Raw genomic sequence first — 22,169 nt, 5'->3', positions numbered from 1 at the left:
CCACCGTCACTGAAAACACACCAAAATATGATGCTATCACTATCATTCTTCACCATGGGGATGGCATTACTTAGGTGATGAGCGGTGTTTAATTTTCTCCAGACATGATTATTGGAATTGAGGCCAATCAGTTCAGTCTTTATTTCATCAGACCAGAGAGTCTTTTTTCTCTCACTATATTCGATGCATTTTTGCAAATTCGAAGTGGGCTTTTATGTGTCTTCTAGTGATGAGAGGCTTCCATCTAGTTAGTCTACCATAAAGGCAAGATAGGGGAGTGTTGCAGTGATTATTGTAATTCTACAGGTTTCTTCCATCTCCACACATGATTACTGGAACTCACCTAGAGTGATCATCTGGTTCTTGGTCACCTCTCATACTAAAATCCTTATTGTACGATTGCTCAGTTTGGCCAGACTCCCAGAGAGTACCAGTTGTTGAAAACATTTTAAGAATTATAAAGGCCACTGTGCTCTTGAGAACCTTCAAAGAGAATTAAAATATTTTTGTAGGCTTCCCAAGATCTGAGCCCCAACACATTACTGTCTCTGAACTCTGCTGTCCGTTCATTTGACCTCATGGCTTCGTTTTTGATATGTATTTACAGCTGTGAGACCTTATAGAAATAGATATGTACGTGCCTTTTCAAATCTTGTCTAATAAATGAAATTGCCACAGGTGGACTCCAATCAAAATGTGGAAACATCTCAAAGATGATCCAAAGAAATGGGATATGTCTGGGCTAAATTTTAAGTGTCAGAGCAAAGGGTTTACATACTTAGGTCAATGTGATATTTCAGTATTTTTATTTTAATAATTTTGCAAAGATTTAAAACATCTGAGTTTTTTTTGTCATTATGGGATATTGGGTGTAGGTTGATTTGAAAAAATAATAATTTAAACAATTGTAGCATAAAACTGCAACATATAAAATGTGGGGAACAACATAATCTGGATACTTGCTGAATGTGATCTATGTAACTATACATGTTTACAGTTTTAGGTAAACTCGTGTTATTCTCGAATTCCTTCTGTGCATATACAAAGTATAGAAGCTGCAATACTTGTTATTTATTTTTGTGTGCCAATAAGAGGATCCTGGTTTGTATAAGTACACTGGTAATTGAGACATAGTTCTTACAGTGAAATGTAATCCCCTGCTATAGGGTTTTCAATAGATTTTATCCTGGCTGAAAAGACAGTGTCGGTAACAAAACAACCAGAAGGGGGCGACCTAGCTCTTCTATGGTCCGGGCAGTAACAGGAGCCCGAGCTGCGGTAGAGGCGTGGTGAGGTGATACAGGCGGGTCTCTGACACAGGAGACTGAGGAGAGGCATGATAGGCGCTCAGAGGAGGAAGCAGGGCACCAGATCAGGGACTGCTGGGGTATAACGTGGGTACAGCCTGCCCTCTGCCAGACACCTGCTAGACACCTGCTCCTCATGCATTGCGCACGGGCTCTCCATCCTGCTCACTCTGCACTAGGGATCGGACGGTGACTCCTCGCCCCCAGCTGCTTGCCCAGGGATTACACGGATATTAAAGAATCTGCCTGTCCCCGCACAGACCGGAATCAATGGGTTTAACACCGGGTGCCGTGTGTGCCATGCTGCTCAGGATTGGCACTGCCTGGCTGCTGCTGTCTGCAGGTAATAAACCTTAACTTTTACTGCAAACTTCCTCCTACCATCACTGGCTGCCGGGGTGTGAGCTATATGAACAGGTGGCACAGTGTGTGCAGAGTATGGGCAGTCACTGGCACACTGCTTGGGGGTATCTACACCATCTATGTATGCCTAAACATTCTATATTTAGAATGACTATTTCATTTTATACATAAACTATATCCAGACTATAAAAACTATATTCTACAGACAATATTTTTATATAAATAAATACATACATTTATTTATTTATTGTTCTGTTTAATTTTCCACCCTTACATATAGACACGTATATGCAACCTATTTATATCTAAAACGCGTTTTCTATTTCTACCTCTTTCTATTTCTACCTGTGTATATTTGTTTGGCTGGGATGGTAGATGTATGTACACACACACTGGCTAGTGATATGCAGTCTAACTTTATACACTTTAGGGAGTGGAACTTGTTGTTCCTATATAATGTAACAGTATACGTTATTACATAATCGTCAACGTCTGTAGTGACAGTGCAGAAGCCAGGATTGGAACAATGAGTAAACGCTTGCGTGTCATCTGTTTGTACAGCACTTGGACTTTTTTTGTTTTAATTGTGATTTGTTTTTGGTCTGTAAATGGGGACAATTACATTAGAGGAGAGACCAACGTGGGACATGAACACTGTTTTCTCCTTCCGCTCTTTGGTAGTAATTCTAGTATTACAGGTCTGACATCTTGATTTCTTTACATTAAATGACTCCAGGGTTTTCAGGGATTTTCGCTTTTTTTTAATTATTTCATAATTGTGTTACATGATGGTAACTTTTAACGTAATAATTTAAGAATGTAAGGATGTTCATTATTGGCCTGATTGTGATAATAGCAGTGCCACACACGTATTCTGCCTGTGTACACGTTTCTTACACATGAAGCACAATACAATGGATTGCACGTGTATTCTAAGGAAAAAAAAAACATCATGTAGACACTGTATTAGGCTACGAGTCTGAATTTTAACTTGATGGACAGCAACAGTTATGAAGTCACTGGGTCCACATAGGTCAATTATTGCAATTATTGCAGATAACATTACCTCTGTCATAATATCACTATCATGACATAAAATCATGTGGTATTAGCTCTGTCAACCAGTCATTATAGTGAACAATCATATTTAACTACCTCTGCCTGCCAATCAGTATAATGAACTAACAATCATACTGTAGTACTACTACCTTTGTCACCCAATTAACAAGCACCATGTTCATTGAAGCTCATTTTATACAGACTTGCTGGACATGTTTTCTCCTGGAGGTAAAAAGACAGTTGGCAAACTGGAGGGCATTCAGATATCAACTTCGTCACTGTTTGCAAAACAAAGAAAATAAAAGACGGCTAACTTTTGATAGAGAATAGGGTAGCAAATAACAGCAATTATTTAGCATATTAATTACTTTACAATGGGTTTAATTTCATACGGTTTCTCTGGTGTGATGGGTTAAAAAGTCTTTCATCTTTCTAATGCTAAATCGACTCACCATTTATTGTTCCTTCTCAAAGTCAAAAAATAAATAATTAAATATATATATAACTTTTGAACTGACAAGATAATGTGAATTTTATTTGAAATATAGGCAAGCTGTAAATACCTGAGTTGGAAATATTCTCAGTTTCGTTTCCTTGTTTTGACATACAATCTGCAATTCCCCTGTTAGTAGGCAACAATTCCCAATTTATTGAATAAATCCCTTGGTAGTTATTTGCTACGTTGTATGTATCCACGAATGTATTTATTGGACAGAAAGCAATAATGGGGTTTATTTGGCTAAACAGTTTATTGGCTTAACAGTGTTGGCAGCTCACCACAGCTCGGCATGTGTATATATTTTTAATTTAATGTATGCTGTTTTATTTGGAGCATGAAGTTGTATTAATCATAGGCATAAACTGGTTTGTAATATAAAGGAATATTTTTTTAGGCAGGTAATAAATTAAAGAAGTCATTTGTGCATCATAAAAGCTTCATCTCATTTAAGTTGTTATGGTGCCTGAAAAATGGTGGCACCATTGGTGGCACAGTCTTGCCTTTAAGTGTTAAACCGTTCTCACACTAAACATGTGTCTTCAGGTGTCGGTCTCTCCCTTTCTTCCCTTTCCATAAGTTGTTATGGTTCCTTTAGGCACTATTTGCACATTTTTAAATGCTGCACTAATAATGTAATAGAAGTACACATAGACGTAGACATAGAAATGTTTATTATTGATGAAGTACGTCTAATGTCTTCTCTTCTGCCCAATATAGGCCTGATTTTATATTTGAAGATAAACCTTTAAAATGATTTAAAAAATTATTATTTAATTTTTTTTTATATATTACATTATGAAAACACTTTAGCTTATATTAAAAATATATCAAAGTATTACAATATTAAAATATTTTTCAAAATATCAATATGTTTTAAAAATGTATCCAAAATTATTAAATAATTTGAAAAGCTTATACAAAATTATTAAATAGTTTAAAAAGCTTATCAAAAATATGAACTCATGGCCTTTAGAATTTGTAAAAGGGTACCATTTCTTAGTTCTGATGAATCTAAGCAAGCAAAAAAAAAAACTTGGAAGTGTGACATATATAAGATAATATGACAAAGAAATAGGGAACATTTGAATATATATATATATATTTAAAAGGTGGGATAAATAGCTATCACATAAACCGGATACAGCAGCAGTTTTGTTTATTGATTGCTGATATGGATTTACAAAAGTGTCAATTATGTAAATTTACGCACTTATAAATGTCCTTGATTCTTACATAATTTACAGAAAATTTTAAGCGAAAATATAGTATCACTCATTTTGCACTATTTCAGGCGGAACCTTAAATATTAACATAAGAGCTGAAATGCTATATTTGTCACAGTACGTGTCACGACTAGGTAAATAAAAGTTATCATATACCCTGCTTATGTATACTTGTAAGAATCCTAATGGCATTTGTAGGAATGCAGCTTCCTTCAACTTACCCCAACTTGGACAAATAATGCCAATATGGAGGCATTATGTACAAAACCTCTGTGCAATACAGGAAATTACAGGTCTCCTACGCAGAATTCAGCTATGTAGTTTATTATTATTATCATTAATAATCTACCATATATTCTTTAGTGCTTTACCATTTTACAATGATGATATCAAACAGCAGATAACTGTCAAACGAATCAGAATGGAATCAGTTTCCCTACCGGGTTAATACCAGCATGGGTAGCAATTTACATTTTGTAGTTAAGTTAGCATATTTTTACACATTATGAGGAGGGTATTTGCTTATATCTTAATTGATGTATTTAGTGTGGGCCTTTATGTTGCATAATGCAAATGCGTCATTGTTTGCTTTCTTTAACAATGATTGTAAAATACTCTAGTTAAAACACAGGAGTTGGGGCAGCAGTAGTCCTTCAAACCACAACTGATTTTTTTTAATAATTAGCATGTCTTCAACATTTTGTACACGGAAGAAGAACCAAAGTTCAGTTTTCCTGGGACAACAATACTGCTTTGGCAAGTGCTGCTCCTTGCTAAAACTTTCTAGCTCGGCAGGCTGAACAATTAGAGAATTTTGAAAGTTAAGTGTCCATATATCTTTTGTCTTAGGTGCTGACAGATATCCCTGAAAATTCTGACATTATTCACATACATAACATAGTACACTATATATATATATATATAGGGTGAGGTAGAGGCAAAAAATGGCTACAAAATTAAAAGTATAAACAAAAAAAATTAGACCGGTGCTGCAGATACTCCACACTGAAGTCCCAACAGTGTATATACAACCAAAAAACAAACAAGAGTCCTGTGCATCCAGTATAGGTGTGCACACCCAGGTGCTACCGCAATTTATTTGAGGACAAAGTTGAAGAAGCAAACATTTCGGGCAGCAGCCCTTTCTCAATGCTAATGTCCTCTACCTGGGTGTGCACACCTATACTGGATGTGCAGGACTCTTGTTTGTTTTTTTGGTTACATAACATAGTACCATCTTATTTTAAGTTTATTTTTGGTTCCCTTTTTTTGTTTTATTAAGATATCAGTATGTGGTCCATTTCACAGATGTGACAAGTATTTTAAGCAAAAAAACAAAACAAAACACACATTTTTGGATAATACTCTATGGCAACACTTGTGATTATATCAAACTGCTTGGTGCTAGAATTTGAGACTCAAGCTATGAATTATAGCAGTTTTTTTCATGTTATTCTAGAAATTCATATATGACTTTTTTTTTAGCAGAAAATCCTGTTAGTTGCGTGACAATAATGCAGCTCAAGTTGTGTGGTATTTCATGGGAACTGTAATATTCTCCAATAGGACCCCAAAATGTATCTGGGAAGTCTATGATTAAGAAAATTGTAAAGGGACACTATAGTCACCAGAACAACTACAACTTATTGTATTTGTTCTAGTTAGTATAAATATTCCCTTCAGGCTCTTTGCAATAAACAATGTCTTTTCAGAATTTTTTTTTTTACATTACAGCCTAGGGATACACCCACTGACCACCACTCTGGTGGCTACTAGAGGTGCTTTCTGGGGCCCTACTGCCATTCATTGTCTCCACCCTCTGCATGGAGACACTGAGCTTTCCTCATAGAAATGCACTGATAAGAAGAGCACTCACTCGGCATTAACAATATGACAATACCAAAGATTGTTAGCACCCATCTGTACAACCATATGATGACAAATGCATGCATTTTGTATTGTTGAAATTGCAAATAAGATGACGGCAATCCAAAAATAAAAAAAATGCATTGATTCAATGCATTTCTATGAGGAGATGCTGATTGGCTAAGGATGTGTTTGACTTGTGCTGACTCTACCTCTGAACTGCCTCCTTGACACTCTCAGTCAATCCAATGCTTTCCTATGGGAAAACATTGTGATTGGCTGAGATCACCACTTCTGATGATGTCAGCCAAGGAGGCAGATCAGTGGCAGAGACAGCAGCAGCAGACTGGAATAAATGTTTTTTTTTTTACTATATTTATGGGGCAAGGGGGGTAGGGTTCAAGGGGGCGTTGATAGTGTTTGTGTTCCTGACCCTATAGTGTTCCTTTAATAACTTGTTTTCAACTCTAGATTTATGGAAAGTTCTTGTCATGTACTATTATTTTACACATTCTATTTATTTTACTTCCTCCTTTATAACACTGAAGAAAAACAGTAAATGGCTGTGGTTATGATGTGGTTATGTAACATGGATAAAACAAGCTTGTTATAAAGCTTTAGATTGGGTAATAGGAAGATTTCATACAGAGTTAAACTATAATGTGTCATGTTGAGGGTAATGCACTCTACTTTAAGTTGTCAACTGACGTTGAAGATAAGATTGCAGGCAACAAAAGTTAGTTGGCTCTGGGGGGTGGAGCCTAACCACAGAGCCGACCAGACGTGCTGTAAATCAGCTCCTACAATAAACGACGAAATCGGGGATATAAACCCTGACAACGGACACAATCTGGAGCCTGAGTGCACTCAGCGAGTCAGGGTAACCACAGGGCAATGAATGCACCAACAAACGAGTCTCACATTGCCCGGGAACCCGAACAACGTATATGGGGCCCACCTGCGACTGAGCCAGGGAGAGACGGCCGCTCTCCTGGTTGGTAAAGCCAGATCTCAACCCCTTCATGCACTCACTTCCATTCCCCCCCTCCGCTGGACCGGTGGGGGTTATGCCGGTCCACACTCGACTCCAAAAACACACAGCCGAGAAGACAACATAAGCATGACCCGGGCATGCTAACCAGCAGGCCCTCAAAGAGAACAACTAAAATGGCGGCCGGGAAAGCAACCCGCATGGTGAATATGACACCATCACCAACACCATGGAATGCACCCCTACAGCAACTAGAGGCGATCCTGTTCCACTTCTGGGACTCACTTATGAGGCGGCAACAAGCAGCCCGACCCATGACACCTTCACCACCGATGAAGGGTGAGCGGAACCGTGAATGTCGGGGAGTGGAGGGAATACCCGTGGGCACAAAGTCGTCTCATCTACCCATCCACGCACAACCTAGCCCACCCGGGCTGCAGGTCATAGGGCGAAGAGCCCACAAGCATCGTCCACACTGGCGGAGGAAGAAGCAACGCAAGCGACGGACAACGACCTGCTCCTCCGTCCCTCCCACAAGTGGAGTAAACCCGGACCCCAGCGGCAACCGAGTTTGTGGCAAGAAGATGCAGGCCTGCACACCAGCCTGGGGCTGGGGGGACACCCTCAATGACACCCGTACTGCAGTGGGCCACAGGAACCCAGCAACTGACACGCACCGCCTATACAGAGAAGGCATCGGGTGAAGGAGAACCTGATGGGGGCCATGTGTACTCGATGATACAGGACACTGTCACACTGCTAGCCCTGCATGCCTTAACATGCTCTAACAGCGAGACTGCGGGCCCTGCCATGTGGTTGGACACACTTGTGGACAATATGATTAATACTATGCATGCCTTATACCCTGCTTCGCAGGTAACATGTTTCGTGTCATGACGAATATAATTTGCTTCCAGCGAATAATTTCTAGAGCTTAGACAGAGTAGCGACACAGACACATGCCTGCCACCATGCCTACTACGCAATCGAAGGCACACGCTCACATGCACTTGAGTCAAACCCAAGGAGCATATATACATCGGTGACCATATTACTTGTTTAACGTATGAGCATTATACTGTACAGACAGGGAACCGTTACATATTGGAATATTATTGATGTTTTTATGTTTAAAACCTTATCTTATAAGCAATAGTCTACCTGTGTGATCCTGCTGGAAGGGATGCGCTAGACACTAATAGAAGACATGTTGCATTTAGATTAGCCCATGCAAAGGTCATACCTGCCTACAATCTGTGAATATCTGCAACGCTGCTTTGGTTGTATTTTGTTATATTTTGTTCGGTTATTCTTGGTACGACTTCAGCTGACTCACATTTTATTTACTTAATGCATGTCTACGAAATTGCATAGTATATTGGTACTTCTTTAATAGCCTATCTAGACAGGCATCACTCTTGGTTATAATATGTTTTTGCTAAACGACAAGACAAAAAAAAATAAAAATGAGGCATCGCTATTCCGGAAATGTAATCTCTCAAAGCTATCAATGTACGAACCTTTTACTGTAAACCATTTATACGTTTCCCTCTTTTTCTTATGTACCCTTTCTTGTATGCTTCAATAAAAGAAAGATTGACAAGTAAAAAAAATTAAAAAAAATAAAGTTAGTTGGCGGAAAGTAAACAAAAGTTACAAGCAGGCATATGATTATAAAAAAATAAAGTAGATAAAATCGAAATGAAAAAATAAAACATGAATTAAATTTGGTCATAGTAAGATAATGGTAAAAATAAATAAATGGGTGTCCATTTTTACTCTCTGACATGGTTATTTACTAAGGTGAGAATTCAAAGTGAATTTAAATTTAATTTTAAATTTCAGGCCAGAGTAGCTGATCTAATATTACAGGTGGCTTATACAATGTTTTCAGTTTGGCTATTTTGACCTTCAATTTGAAATTCACTTTGAATTCTCACTCTAGTGAATAATCCTGACTATGTTTTGTAGGTGGAAGGTGCACAATAAAAATATATCTCTATTTCACAGGGGAAACCAAGAAAATTGTTTATTTCTACACCTAATCCATGTGCAGGTGTTTATATTATAGGTGATCAGGATGCTCCCCCACTTCTCATCCCTTATGTTAAAGGACTCCTCCATACCCATAAAGCACTTTAGTTTTCTGAAGTGCTTTATGGGTGAGAAGTATCCCTTTTTTAACTATAGTTTTTAAAAATGCTGATTTCTATTAGATACCAGCACTTCTGAGGAAAAGGGAGGGGGCTTGCATAATGGCTTTTGCAAACATTTTAAAGATATATCCCAATAAATACATGCACGGAAAGGGGGTATATCTACTAAACAATGTCCCTTTAAACAATTACAGCCATTCACTGGGTCCCTCTTATTTTAAGGGACATTTAATTGACCAATGCCTAATTTTAGTGGAGATTCTTTCTTTGTATCACTCACATGCCGGGTTCCAAATTGCATGCCTTATGCTTCTAGTCTAAAAGTTACTAATCACTGCAAGCCTGCATGGTACTTGACACACCAGAAGCGGTGTATTACCACACATTTCTGCTCATCAGGGCTAAATGTTCATTCACTAATGGCAAGTGGATAAGTGGAAATGTTAAAAATGTATAATACTACTAATAATAATAATAGTTCTAAATGGACAGAAGTGGGTTTGAATAAGAATGGAGGCCACTTTGCGTAAATGGTCAAAACCTCTTTAATGAATTTTTTTTTATTTGGAAATCTGTTAATTAGCTCCCATCAACTTGCATGCAGAGTTATGAAGAGATCATCCTGCATATTCTTGGTTGTATTATTATTATTATTATTATTATAATATTATTTATATAGCGCCAGCAAAATACCGTAGCGCTGTACAATGATACACAGATTGTGTAATATAAATAACATCATGCGCTGTCTACTTGTTTGATATCAGACACCATTCACTCGACTATAGTCTTTCACCCATGTAATCCAAACCAATCCAGGCCTGGTTATTAACGTCTATAATTTGTTGTTATTTTGGTTGTCAAAAGTAATAAAAGATTTGTCGCATCCCCACCGCCTTATCTCAGGATCAAGTCAGCATCAAATCAGCATCTCCTCATAGAGATGTATTCAATTAATGGGGAACGTTCAGTGTCTCTATGCAGCATGTTAGACGCTGAATGCCTGTAAAGCACTGACCCAGGAAGCACCTCTAGTGGCCATCTGAATGACTGCCACTAGAGCTGTTACTAGGCAGTGTTTATACTAAAAAGCCTGCAAGGACAAGCTCTATACCCCAGAACCATGACATTAAGCTGTAGTTGTTCTGGTGACTATAGTGTTTCTTGAATGATTATTAGTGTTTCTTATGTAATGTTATAGCTAAGCTGTTAAAGATCAAGCTTATTGAAAAATGGTTTTACATGTTTTAATGGAACCCTTAAATGTTAGACATACAAACCTGTATTCCTAATGTTTTACTGTCCCTGTCCCTCGTTGTAGAATCCCCCACTATGTATGTGATAAAGATAATTACATAAAGGTTTCAAATGATCTTTTTCCAGTGCTGAAGCTTTTTCGGCGCTGTTTACCTCTCCGCTATAGCTGAACTCCCTGTACCCAAGCTGGGTGCCTCCGCCAAGGAACGCCTCCTAGCTGGAACAGGGGAAAACCTCAGCGCTTCAGCCTCAGTCGCCGTGGTTTGATAGGGTACAAGCTCTATTCACTTCTAGGGACTGGACGACACACAGTCCTGGGAGCTGTAGTCCTTACAAGGACTTTCCTGGCTGAATCCTCCATGAGCTGGAAGAAGGTGCTAAGCAGTGATTAGCCCCTTCCCCTCCCAGTAACTAGACAACACATAGTTCTAGGAGTACAGCTGATTTTAATGAGCCAAACTCTGCTTTTTATGCACAGACCCCAGCAGCGGGGCTCCATGGTATTCAGCACAAGCCCTTCCAAGGAATCTCTGGGCCTGGGAGATAATTGCGTTAAAGACCGGTAAGCTAACTAAGCTTCCACACTCCTCCACAAGTCCTTGGCAAACTTATGTGGGAAGGAGCGTTTGTCACGTCTGCTTTCTGCAACATCATTGAGGAAGTATAGCCAATCCAATGCCGTGGTGGAAGTATAGCCATGCCAATGCCACAGAGGAAGTATTGCCAATCCAATGCCATGGAGGAAGTATAGCCAATCCAGTGCCATGGAGGAAGTATTGCCAATCCAATGCCATGGGGGAAGTATAGCCAAACCAATGCTCCTTATAGAGGAGCATTGGAGACCTTAGGAAAACATTGAATTATTGCTTTCCTATGGAGGCTTCTGTGTCATGTGAATGAATTTAATTCAGTCATTGCAGCAGACACACCTCCTGTGGCTATCAGTGTAACAGTCACTGTAGGTGTGTTTAAGAAGTCATGGTAAACATTGCAGAAAGGCAATATTTCACCTTGAATGGTCAATTGACAGGACCACTGAACTCAGGCCAGGTTATGGAGACTGAGTTGTGCTTATAACATACCGTATATACTCGAGTATAAGCCGAGTTTTTCAGCACATTTTTTGTGCTGAAAAACCCCAACTCGGCTTATACTCGAGTCAATAGTCTGTATTATGGCAATTTGCATTGCCATAATACAGACTGGGGCTGTGGGGGCTGCAGAGAAATGTTACTTACCTTTCCTGCAGCTCCTGTCAGCTCTCTCCTCCTCCGCCGGTCCGTTCAGCTCTTCTGTCAGCTCACAGTGTAAATCTCGCGAGAGCCGCATTTACAGTGGGAGCTGACCGAGGTGCTGAACGGACCGGCGGAGGAGGAGAGAGCTGACAGGAGCTGCAGGAAAGGTAAGTAACATCTCTCTGCAGCCCCCACAGCCCCCTCCTACACAGTGCCCATCCACTGGACCACCAGGGAAGGAGAGCCCCCCTCCCTGGCCAGCTAGCAAGCAGGGAGGGGGGACGAAAAAATTTATATATATTAATAATAGTAAAAAAATAAAAATAAAAAAATAATAAAATAAAAATAATAATAAAATAAAAAATAATAATAATAATAATAAAAAAAATGTAATGAAACAAAAAAAAATATTAAAATAATAATTAAAAAAATAAAAATGCCCACCTCCCACCAAGGCTCTGCATTACACACACACATACACACACACTGCACTCATACACACACTGCACTCATACACACACTGCACTCATACACACACTGCACTCATATACACACTGCACTCATATACACACACACTGCACTCAAATACACACACACTGCACTCATATACACACATACTGCATTCTCATACACACACACTGCATTCTCATACACACACTGCATTCATTATATACACACACTGTAAATAAATATTCAATTAATATAATTTTTTTAGGATCTAATTTTATTTAGAAATTTACCAGCAGCTGCTGCATTTCCCACCCTAGTCTTATACTCGAGTCAATAAGTTTTCCCAGTTTTTTGGGGTAAAATTAGGGGCCTCGGCTTATATTCGGGTCGGCTTATACTCGAGTATATACGGTAGATTTTTTTTGCTTACTTGTAGTATGATACAGAAACTGCAGACCTGCCACACAATAGAAAAAGCTATATTTATTCCAACAAGAGAGCCTGTAAACTTTCAAACCAAGCTTACATAAAGGTGACAATAAGGCCCAAATTCGTACCTAGCCCAGCTATTTTAGCCTAAAATTCCCATGCTAGTTTTCAAAGTTCAGTACTTGTTTTTTAGTGAAAACTATATGTTTTGTTAACACATATACAGTCTTAGTGAGATAGATTGTAATTCTGATGCACAGATTGATGCATTATAAATATAGCATATCAGTGAAGTGGCCTGGGTGACTATAGTGGTCCTGTAAACTATTCATTGTGCAAATGTATATATGAAAACATATACTTGGAATTTGCCTCCTCCTCCTCCAATATATTTCTCAGAAATGGGCAAAGTGACTAGAGTTGAGCCCTGCTGAACTACTAGATGGAGTGGTTGTGGTTCATACAGCTGCCGGTGGATTCTATATCTGCAGTCCTTACAAACTCAGAAGAAATTGTATTGCCTGACATTATGCATCATCTCATGATTGACATTGTATCCAGAATAATACTTTATGGTAATGCTAAAAGTTAAGTTTATTATAGTATTTTGCCTACAATTTTTCAAATAGACAGACTGATATGGCTCCTAAACAGGTATGCTCTACTACATTTTGTACTAATGTGTCAACCCTATAAAATGTTTATTGGTACTTACGATCTCAGATGTGATATTCAATGTACACATAATTATCTTTTCTCTAAATAGTGCCAGATTTGCATTTTTGATGAATATTAGTAATGTGTATTTTAATGCTGCACAGCTTCAGGTTTAACCCCTTAAGGACACATGACATGTGTGACATGTCATGATTCCCTTTTATTCCAGAAGTTTGGTCCTTAAGGGGTTAAAGGGACACTCCAGGCACACAGACCACTTCTGCCCATTGGAGTGGTCTGGGTGCCAACTCTCATCACCCTAACCCTGCAAGTGTAATTATTGCAGTTTTTATAAACTGCAATAATTACTTGCAGGTTAAGTCCTTCCAGGTTCTTAAAACACGAAAAGTGTTTTAAACTACACTGGACGTCCTTACGCTATGCATGAGGACCTCTAGCATCGCTTTCCTATTGGGAGGTCTAATGCCCGAGCGCGGCCATTGCTGCACATGCGCATTAGGTCTCCTCCACCGGCTGACGGCAGGGGAGGAGCGTGAGCAGAGCCTGACCCAGCACCAAGGGACATCGGTGTGGATTCAGATAAGTCACTGAAAGGGTTTTAACCAATTCAGCAACATGGGATAGGGGGTGTGAGGGAGGGGGGTGCAGCAGGATTCTGCAGTACCAGGAACATGGGTTTGTTTTCCTGGCACTGAAGAGTCCCTTTAAGGTATTTTTAGCAACACACTTGCAAACATATCTGTTCTGCAACTTAATCTACAATGCACACATAAACCTTCGGTTACTTCCTGTCCTCTGCTCCAGTTGTAAAAACATGTAAAGATTTACAAAGATTAAGAAAATGTGAGGTGATATACCATGAGTGTAAGGCACAATAAATATAAATACATATGCTTATGAAAATGATGTAAAGGGATAAATACATTTAAAAAAATCACTAAATGATAAGGTACTTTCTCTTGATTATTCTTTTTTGGAAGTTTGTCTAGCATTATTTTTCACCTTCTGTGTTTCACTTACAGAAACCTACACCATTTCCTATGTGTTATATATGGTCCATTATGCTTCTGATAAAAAAAACAAAAAAAAACCTAAATCAATGAAAACCGATTCTGCAAGTTAATGAAATACTAGCCACGGCTGCATTTTAAAGAACTGTGATTACTGATGCAACTCAATTAACAGAGAACTATATGAAACATATATTAAACTTTCTTAGTCCATAAATCCCTTCACATTTAGGAAACATTTATTGTAGAGTTTGTGTTAAACCTAAACTATTTTTATAATCAAATCTCTACCATGTAATATATTAGGGAGACAAAATGTAATACACAGTTAACAGTTTTTATTATACTAACCCTGCTAACATCAGACCCTACCACTTATCTCTTTATAAGCTAAAGTATAGCACAGTGATATAAAAAGCTATAAAAGTCCTTCAGCTGTTAAAATTATGGGGAGTTTTTCCTTGTACCACCGATATGTTCATGCTCTGATGCATGTAATGCATTATCTACAAATAAGGATTTTCTTTTTGCTGTAGCTGTAAAACCTCGTAAGGTTGATATTTTTAACTTGTTTAGACTATTGTTAGCAGTGTACTTTCCTGTATTAATACATGTTATATTTAAATAGACTGTTGTGCTTAAAAACTGCCTTATAGCAGTGAGTTCTGATAAGATTAGAGTCCTCAGTGGATGATTTTCACTAGATCAGCACATGTTCAAAAGACCTGTGTAATCTGAATCTGAACAAGCAAAGACAAAGAGCAGATGATGTAAATGTGAGATCACACGACCTGTGTTTTCTAAACATAAACAAATCCCATAGCTGACTTTGTTTACTAAATACTGAACAAAAGAATAGACTACCAGCAAAAGCAAATCACCTTTACAAAACATTAGGCAGTAAGGAGACATTAAAGGAACACTATAGTTTTATACAAACATATATTTCTGACACTACAGTGCTGGAATGCAGCATTAGGTCATTTGGCCCCCTCTCCAAAGATTAAACGATAATAGCACAGAAGACTGGGCATCTCCTGGGTTCTATAGAGGGCATAATTGGAGCCAGGAGATGCCCAGTTGAATTACTTTTCACCCCACCACCAATAGGGTAAAGGATAGGTTAGGAGCTACTGATTAGGCCTTTTCCTTGTATACGTATTGTTTTAAAAGTTTAGTTTATGTATTTTGTTTTACATTTTTTTAATAGAGAAATCTCTTTATCTGAGCAATTAGGTTTATGTGAGCAGATTGGTACGTTGTGTGAAATGCATGGGTAATTGTCTTCCACCAGTCAAGAGGCAGGTCAAAAACCTCATTGAGTAGAGGTTGGTGTCTCCCTTTATAATCTGTGGAAACTGTTAACAGTAGCTGCAGCTGGTAACCCCCTGTCGCTAATGGTGAGATTTACCAGTTTAGAAACTACCACTATTCGCTAACATTAGCGACAAGCTGTCAGGTAAAAATGTAGCATGAAGGTTGGATATGAGCCCTCTAACATTAAAAAATGCATTTATTTATACTTAACATTAGCGTGTTCCTTCAAGATAAATCATGCACATAAATTGGGGGGTTAGCAAACAAGTTAAAGGACCGCTATAGTGTCAGGAAAACAAACTCGTTTTCCTGGCTCTATAAGGTCTTTGGGTCCCACCACCCTCATGGCCCACCTCCTGCCGGGCTGAAGGGGGAGTAAGGGGTTAATCTCTTACCTTTCTACAGTGGTGGGCTCCCTCTTCCGACGTCATCCGCTGAATGCGCATGCGCGGCAAGAGCCGCACGCGCATTCAATCAGTCCTGGCGTCTTCTCACAGAGAAGCGCGGAAGCGCCTCTAGCGGCTGTCAATGAGACAGCCACTAGAGGCTGATTAACCCAAATGTAAACATAGCAGTTTCTCTGAAACTGCTATGTTTACAGCTCCAGGGTTAACCCTAGATGGACCTGGCACCCAGACCACTTCATTGAGCTGAAGTGGTCTGGGTGCCTATAGTGGTTCTTTAACTATCTTATTAAAATACTGTTTTTTTTTACTATAAAGGAAATAAAAAATAAAAAAAAGGTTTTATATTTCAATTGTTCTTTGCTTTGAAGAATGAAAATGATGCCACACACAAAATAATATCTGTATTTACAGTTTTCCCCTGACCATGCTATTCACTTGGCCATCTAGGTATGCTGTCTCATTATGTATAAGGTCCATTGGGACCTCAGATTTTATTTTTGCCATTGATTTTAACTGATTACCACAACATTCAACCAACAGTTGCAAGAACTCTCAAATACCCAGTTCTCCTTCATCTATCTTCACATGGAAGTTAGAAAGTTCATTGTCAGTGACACTCAGTACACCAGAGACAGCAGATGATTTATGCCCTTGAGAAAGCTTTGTTATTTCCATTCCAACATTCTAGAAAGTCTGACATAATCACCATTACACTAGAGGTTGTGTGTTTTGTTAATGCAGACAGTAATGCTATAATTTTAAGATATATCAGATACAACAGATTAACAAATCTCCATTGTAGAGAAACACAAAGAACACACTATTTTCATGACACTTCACCTCATCTATATTTTTATACTTATGAGCATTATACATATTTTTTCATACATAAAATGTTGAATTGTAGCAGATTGGTTATGCAATACTGCATGCTTTACAATGGCACAATCATTAAGATGCCTTATATGGACACTTCTTACCCAGTGGATTTGCCAACAGAAGGGGGCTGGTAATATGACAATCGGCTTCTTCACATAAGATGAATATCTTCTTGCAGATGCCCAGGTGAATTTATTTTAAAGGGCCCCAAAAGCCCCACATCCCAATGAAGTAGTCTAGGCACAGCGAACCTTTAGTTTTAACCTTGCAATCTAAAACACTGCCATTCAGTAGATATAGCAATGTTATAATTGCATGGTTAACATATCTGCAGTGGCTGTCTTCCTGCCAGCCTCTAGAGGCACTTCTACATTGAGAACCAAGTCAATCCCCGGTTCTCAATGAAATGCTGCTCCTAGAGGAGCATTTGATTGGTACAGTGTGGCAATTTACCAGATATGCATACTCTCCTTCCAATGTTTCCCTGTGGGGAAGGATTGGATTGGGTAAAATCATCAAGATTGGTAATCTCAGCTGAGCAGGGGGAGCAACCGTGGTGATTCCAGCAGGCCACAGGTAGCATATAACATGTTTGTATTACTAAAGCTATAGTGTTCCTAGCAAATAAATCAGGTGCTAACATTTTATTAAGCAATTAATATATAATTTATCATAGAGATAACTAATGAAATGCTTGCTTCATCACTATATTTCTCAAGTCAGCTGTCACTCTCAGTCAATGGATAAACTCTAAATTTGCAAAAAGTGTTATTGCTAATGTGGAAGTATGAAATTCTGCTTTGGCACATCAGTACAGACTTTGAAACTATGCTCACTAGATAGACAGGTACATGTCAAACCATTTACAAAGGGTTTGATAGCAAACTTTTAGACAGCACCTGGGAACTCCTGGCACTATAATTACTACAGCACATTGCAGAAATGGTGGTACTAAGAGTATGCCATTGAAGGACTCCCTTTTTGGCTAAGAGGCAGTTATTCTCGTTTCAAACCGTTTCCATTCTCCTTAGGTTCTGAAAATCATTATTTATGAGTCAAAGTCCTGCTAGTACTTACATTAATTGTTTCTGCACTTGCAATCCTTGTCTATGACACAGCTACTCACTGCAAAAATGTCTACAGTCAGAAATTGTATCATTGCTGCTGATGTCCTTATGTCATGTCATATCATCTTGAAACCTAACGCCTAGAATGAAATAGAAAAAGTTGAACGTCATGACTTATTTTTTTTTTTTATCAGAATTTGCTTATCAAATATATTAAAAAATGTCTCCAGTCTGTACTCACATTGCTAGACACAGTACTCACCAGCAATCATCAATATTAAAGCTGTGTCAGCCCTCAAGTAGTAGATGAGATGAAAATTAAGGATTTCTGACTAATCACATGAACAGCTAAATTAAATATTCCAACTGCTTTTAATGCATAAGATTTATAAAATATAACGTATTATCAGTACGTCAGCACTGCAGATTCAAATTAGCAGACCTCATAGGCAGCAAAGGAGCTGCTGTAATCAGTCTGTACACTAACTGCACAGCTCCCTTGCCACCTAATAAAGAAAAAACTGGTAAATAGCAATGCTTTCCCAAACATCTGCTTAAAGCATGTTACTGGCCCTCCCAGCCTTATGACTTTACTGATTTGCCTAAACGGGTTGAAAGGTATACTGACCGGGGCCTAATTTCCAATCTTGTTGGTAGATAGCTGCTGTAAGCGGTCACAACAGCTGGTAACTAACAAGTAGCAGAGGCTAATTACCAACTGATTTCCAACCTATAGTCACTATTTCTTACCGGATGAATATCTGCTCACAAAGATACTGAACACTCTCCAAGTAGCTGCTTGTTGATCAAGCACAGAAACACATGTTGTGTAAGTTATCACCGTATCAAATGTCCCCAAGCCGGATAAATCAAAGCAGAGTGTAGGCAGACTGGAAGACACAATGGTCTAACACCCACAAAGCTGTAGGAATGGTGGCACTGGACCTGAGGGGAGATATGTTCACATTTCAAAATTTTCCAATTAATATACAATTTATGTTAAAGGATATATTCTGTGGTGGGGGATTCTGTTAAAGTGAATCTGTCAGATGTCAGTGACAGATTCACTTTAAAGGGACACTCCAGGCACCCAGACCACTTATGCCCATTGGAGTGGTCTGGGTGCCAACTCCCACTACTCTTAACCCTGCAAGTGTAATTATTGCAGTTTTTTATAAACTGCAATATTTACATTGCAGGGTTAACTCCACCTCTAGTGGTCACTTCCTCCTTCATAGCACAGGTTTTCTGTGCTAGAGCGTCGCTGGACGTCCTCACGCTGTGTGAGGACCTCCAGCGTTGCTCATTTCCCCATAGGAAAGCATTGAAATTATTTTTCAGTGCTTTCCTATGGGGAGACGTAATGCGCCTGCGCGGCATTGCCGCGCATGCGCATTAGGTCTCCTTGGCCGGTGGACGGGATCAGATTGCCCACCGGCCGACGCAATGAAGAGGAGGAGCGTCGCGGAGGAGGAGACAGCGGCGAGGGACATCGCCGCTGCCTCAGGTAAGTGACTGAAGGGGTTTTCACCCCTTCAGTAACCAGGGATTGGGGGGTGGGAGGGAGAGGGACCCTCCAGTGCCAGGAAAATGGATCGTTTTCCTGGCACTGGAGATTCCCTTTAAAATATAATTTGTATTATGACTTGAGACATGCAAAAGTAAATAGCAGAGTATAGAATGCTAGAGAACACTAAATATTTACACAGGTGGAGCACCAAACACAATTATAGAACTGTTTATGTAAATAATATCTAGATTCAGTGGTGTACCTACCACGGTCGCAGGGGTCACAACTGGATGGGGCTGAGAAAGGGAATGAGACAAATAGGGGGGGGGTGAGAGAGGGAATTATGCAAATGGAGGAGCTGGGGGAATGAGACAAATGGGGGGGACTCAGGGAGGAGCGTCAGAATGAGACACAAGGAGGAGCTTAGGTGGAGAGAATAAGACTCGTGGAGGGGCTGGGGAAGGGACAGAGTCACATGAAGGGACTGGGAGAGGGAAGGAGACACATGAAGGGACTGGTGGAGGGAAGAAGACATACGGAGGGTCTAGGGGTTAATGAGATAACTGGGCGATTAAAGGGGGGGGGGACAAGAGACATGGAGGGATGGAGGGGGGGGAGATGATACACATGGAGGGACAGGGGAGGGAAATAAGACACATTGGGTGCTGTGGAGAATGAGACACATGGTGCAGCTGGGGGAGGGAATGAGACACATGGAGGGGCTGGGGTGATGGAAAGAAACACCTGGGGGGGCCGCAATTTTCGCACCGGGGCCTGGTGGTTTCTAGTTACACCTCTTTCTGGATTATGATTAAACAGTAAAACCTATGGAAAATATACTTTAAATACGGGACAATAGAGATGGATGGGAAACACAACAAAATTAGTTGTGTAATCATGTGTCCACTGGCCATCAACATATAATCAATTAATTAATTGCAAATCTATTCTCCATTTTCACTTTGTTGTCATTTTAATACTATTTGGTGCTAAGTGGATAAACACAAAAGTGTTGCTGAACTTGGTAGGAAGATGGAACTAGGGTATTCAGTAATAGCATAATTTTCTGAGACTAAAAACACACCATATGTTAGGATATAAAATTTCACTTAAACATATAAAAATTATGCTGAAATGTAATAGCTAGGAAGAATAATACAGTGTCAGACGAGATCTTGTTTAGCCACCTGAGAGCAGAGAGTGTGACAGAATATCAAGTGAGTAGTCTGCAGTGTTATCTATGGCGTCAGCAAAGATACTGAACAGACTGTGTAACATCACAATACGTTCTGAAGCAACGTGGCAGTGTATGCAAACTCTATAGTAAAAATATACTCATTTGACATATATTTGAGGCAGTTCGCGGTATCATCAGGAGTAAATATCCTGGGCTAGTTCATTAGACATTCTGTCCTCTGAATTGAGCTGTATTAACTCTGGATTGGAGCTCATCCATACCAATATGAATGGCTGAAAAGAGCCCTAAATAGCTCAGGAAGTGATTACCCAAACAATTCCCAAACTAAGCATGAATAAGTCATTTATTTTCTCTTTCAACATAGTTGTTAACTATTATTATTCTCTTTCAGTATGGTTGTATGAATATTTGTTTGCTCTAACATAAAAATCGCCATTAACTTATTTAGGCTTATTTTATATAAATAACCAGACTTACCATATTTCCTTTAGTAGTTTTTTGTCTTTTGCGGCCTTTAACCCCTTAAGGACACATGACATGTGTGACATGTCATGATTCTCTTTTATTCCAGAAGTTTGGTCCTTAGGGGGTTAAAAACATCTTAAAGCAAATGGTTATGTCTTTGACATATAAATCAATACATTTAAAAAAAATGTAAATGGCCTTTAACTGTGTTTGTGCTCTGTTTTCATATATATTTACATTAAACATTTAACATATGACATCATAATACAGTTCAGACAAGGTAAAACCAGGGCAAACATTGCAAATGATGAGTATAAACAGAAACATTGTTTAATTAAGGACACAACTTCTGGAATAAAAGGGAATCATGACGGAATATATCCGTCATCTGTCCTTAAGGGGTTAATGTATGCTCTTTTATGAGTGTTTTCTCTATGCTTACTGCCGGGTGCAGATGCCAGAGATTTTAACAATGACTGACAGGTTACAAAGATGTAAGATCAAGAGGTGTGGATTCTTAAATTTAATTGTATTTTTCACACCTCTTATATTTGCTAAATGTAGAAATTTAGTAAATATAATACTAAGAATTAAGATAAGTGACAGTTAACCTTTAAATATAATAGAACTCTATATCAAACTCAATCTATTTTTTTTTGGTTTCCTTTTGTATCTGTATTTATTGCTGGGCACTTGTCACTTACGCCCCCTGACCCATTTTTTATCTAAACCATGTAAAAGAAAACTACCTTGAACCAGCTACTGCCAAGTCTTCTCCGATCCTTTCCATGCCTTCTCCATTG

At 39.0% G+C, this 22,169-nt stretch overlaps 1 protein-coding gene across 1 annotated transcript in view; it reads left to right on the top strand.

Annotated features, from left to right (window-relative positions):
• Positions 1-1,312: 1,312 nt before the first annotated feature.
• PARM1 (prostate androgen-regulated mucin-like protein 1) overlaps positions 1,313-22,169 on the top strand; it is an 87,624-nt gene continuing 66,767 nt past the window's right edge. Inside the window, exon 1 of the mRNA XM_063458662.1 lies at positions 1,313-1,650. Coding sequence (XP_063314732.1) covers positions 1,578-1,650 — 73 coding nt within the window. The 5' untranslated portion in view covers positions 1,313-1,577. The remainder of the gene's footprint in view (positions 1,651-22,169) is intronic.

The sequence above is a fragment of the Pelobates fuscus genome, chromosome 6 (assembly GCF_036172605.1).
Source record: "Pelobates fuscus isolate aPelFus1 chromosome 6, aPelFus1.pri, whole genome shotgun sequence".
Taxonomy (NCBI): Eukaryota; Metazoa; Chordata; class Amphibia; order Anura; family Pelobatidae; genus Pelobates; species Pelobates fuscus.
The sequence above is the reverse complement of the archived record's forward strand: the minus strand, read 5'-3'. Positions and strand labels throughout refer to the sequence as shown.